At 37.8% G+C, this 1,586-nt stretch overlaps 1 protein-coding gene across 1 annotated transcript; it reads right to left on the bottom strand.

Annotated features, from left to right (window-relative positions):
* Nucleotides 1-629: 629 nt before the first annotated feature.
* Nucleotides 630-1,580, bottom strand: LOC112092639 (laccase-15-like; the record flags this gene model as incomplete). Its single annotated transcript, XM_024169223.1, has 2 exons — nucleotides 630-1,313; nucleotides 1,472-1,580. Coding segments are annotated over 2 exons (793 nt in total), but the record flags the coding sequence as incomplete, so codon positions are not given.
* Nucleotides 1,581-1,586: the final 6 nt, after the last annotated feature.

Raw genomic sequence — 1,586 nt, 5'->3', positions numbered from 1 at the left:
CTTATGTGGTACACTCGTCCAATGAGATTGTACCATTTAGACATTTTGTCTAATTCATTAAAATAAAAAAATTGAGTAGAATAATAAGTGCTTTTGACTCAATAATCAATACAAATACCTATTAGGAAAGAGAAAAATAAAAGTAAAAAACTGACATAATGTCCAAATGGTACAATCTCATTAGACGGGTGTATCGCATAAGCAATATGACGTGGTACACGCGGTGTACTGAATAATTCCTCCTCATTTAGTATATGTCACGCGTCACCTAAGCCCCTATCAAATATTTTAGCAGTGAGGATACACGTAGTCCCCAAGTATTTTCAATCTAGTACTAGGATGGTAGAGTAAACTTTCACATTTACGACCCTCAAAAAGAGCCAATCAGCACTTAAATCTTTGACGATAGATGCACCATAATAATCTATTATTGCTAGACCACACCACTGGTATGTGGTATTCTCAATTGTAGATTGAAATTAAATCAAAGTGGTTAGTTGTCTATTTTTAAATTCAAAGATCAAAATACCAATATAGTAGCATATTAAAGACCTAAAAAAAATACAAACTTGCAATATATATTTAATGTAATGACTAGTAGTCGCTAATGAAATCATGGAGTTAATTACCTGGATTAGTGGCAGTGAATCTTATTGTGGTCCAGCCATTTTTAGGCACAATCACAGTGTTCAACATGGGAGGATCAACTAGATTATAGCTCAATTTGTCCCTTTCCTCGTGAAAATTGCCAAATCCATATCCAACGACGTAAAAACTGTAACCATGAAGATGCATGGGATGATCTATACCGGCAACCAAATTTGTTCCTTGGAAAACAACTTCCACTGTCGACCCATAATCCAAAATCTTAACTTTAGTCCCTCTCTTTGGTAGTTCTAGTTCTAGTGGCAAATACTCAGATGTAAAATTAAACAAAAATGGTGGAACACTTGGAAAATCTTTTTGAAAAACCCCATTAATACGATAGTAGTAAGCATCTAATATGCTTAACGATGGTGTCACAAAGCTTATGTTGTTCATGCTAGCGGCCAAACGAGTTCCGTTTGGTCCTTCACATGATGAACTATTTTGTGGGCATGGGAATGTGTTTACTGAAACAGCAGAAATTAATTTTGTTGTTATGTTTAGTGGCACATTTATTGGATGGTCATTATCAGCTAGGCTCCTTAGCCTAGTGATGAAGTTGAAGGCTGATTTTGTGTCGTTATAATCAGGAAGGTACGGGAATAATAATGTCGGAGTAGTACTTGATTGAGATCGAACGGCGTCGTTTCTCTTGTATTGGAGGATTGCTGTGGTTGTGGTATTGTCAAAAGAAACGTTTGTACCACTTGAATAAGCTCTAGCTGCCATGTAGTAGAGAGTGGAATTGTTTTGGTCGGTGGTCAACAAGGCGTCCATTGTTTGGCCAGGAGATACTGTGATGTACTCCGTCGTCAATGATTGTTTTGGTCGGTGGTCAACAAGGCGTCCATTGTTTGGCCAGGAGATATTGTGATGTATTCCGTCGTCAATTGCTTCGTGTAGCCACCGTCCGATCCGACGACAGTCAGGTTGTGTTTCGC

Source organism: Morus notabilis, unplaced genomic scaffold (assembly GCF_000414095.1).
Source record: "Morus notabilis unplaced genomic scaffold, ASM41409v2 Scaffold7125, whole genome shotgun sequence".
NCBI lineage: Eukaryota > Viridiplantae > Streptophyta > Magnoliopsida > Rosales > Moraceae > Morus > Morus notabilis.
Note: the sequence above shows the minus strand (reverse complement) of the source record. Positions and strands in the feature narration are given on the sequence as shown.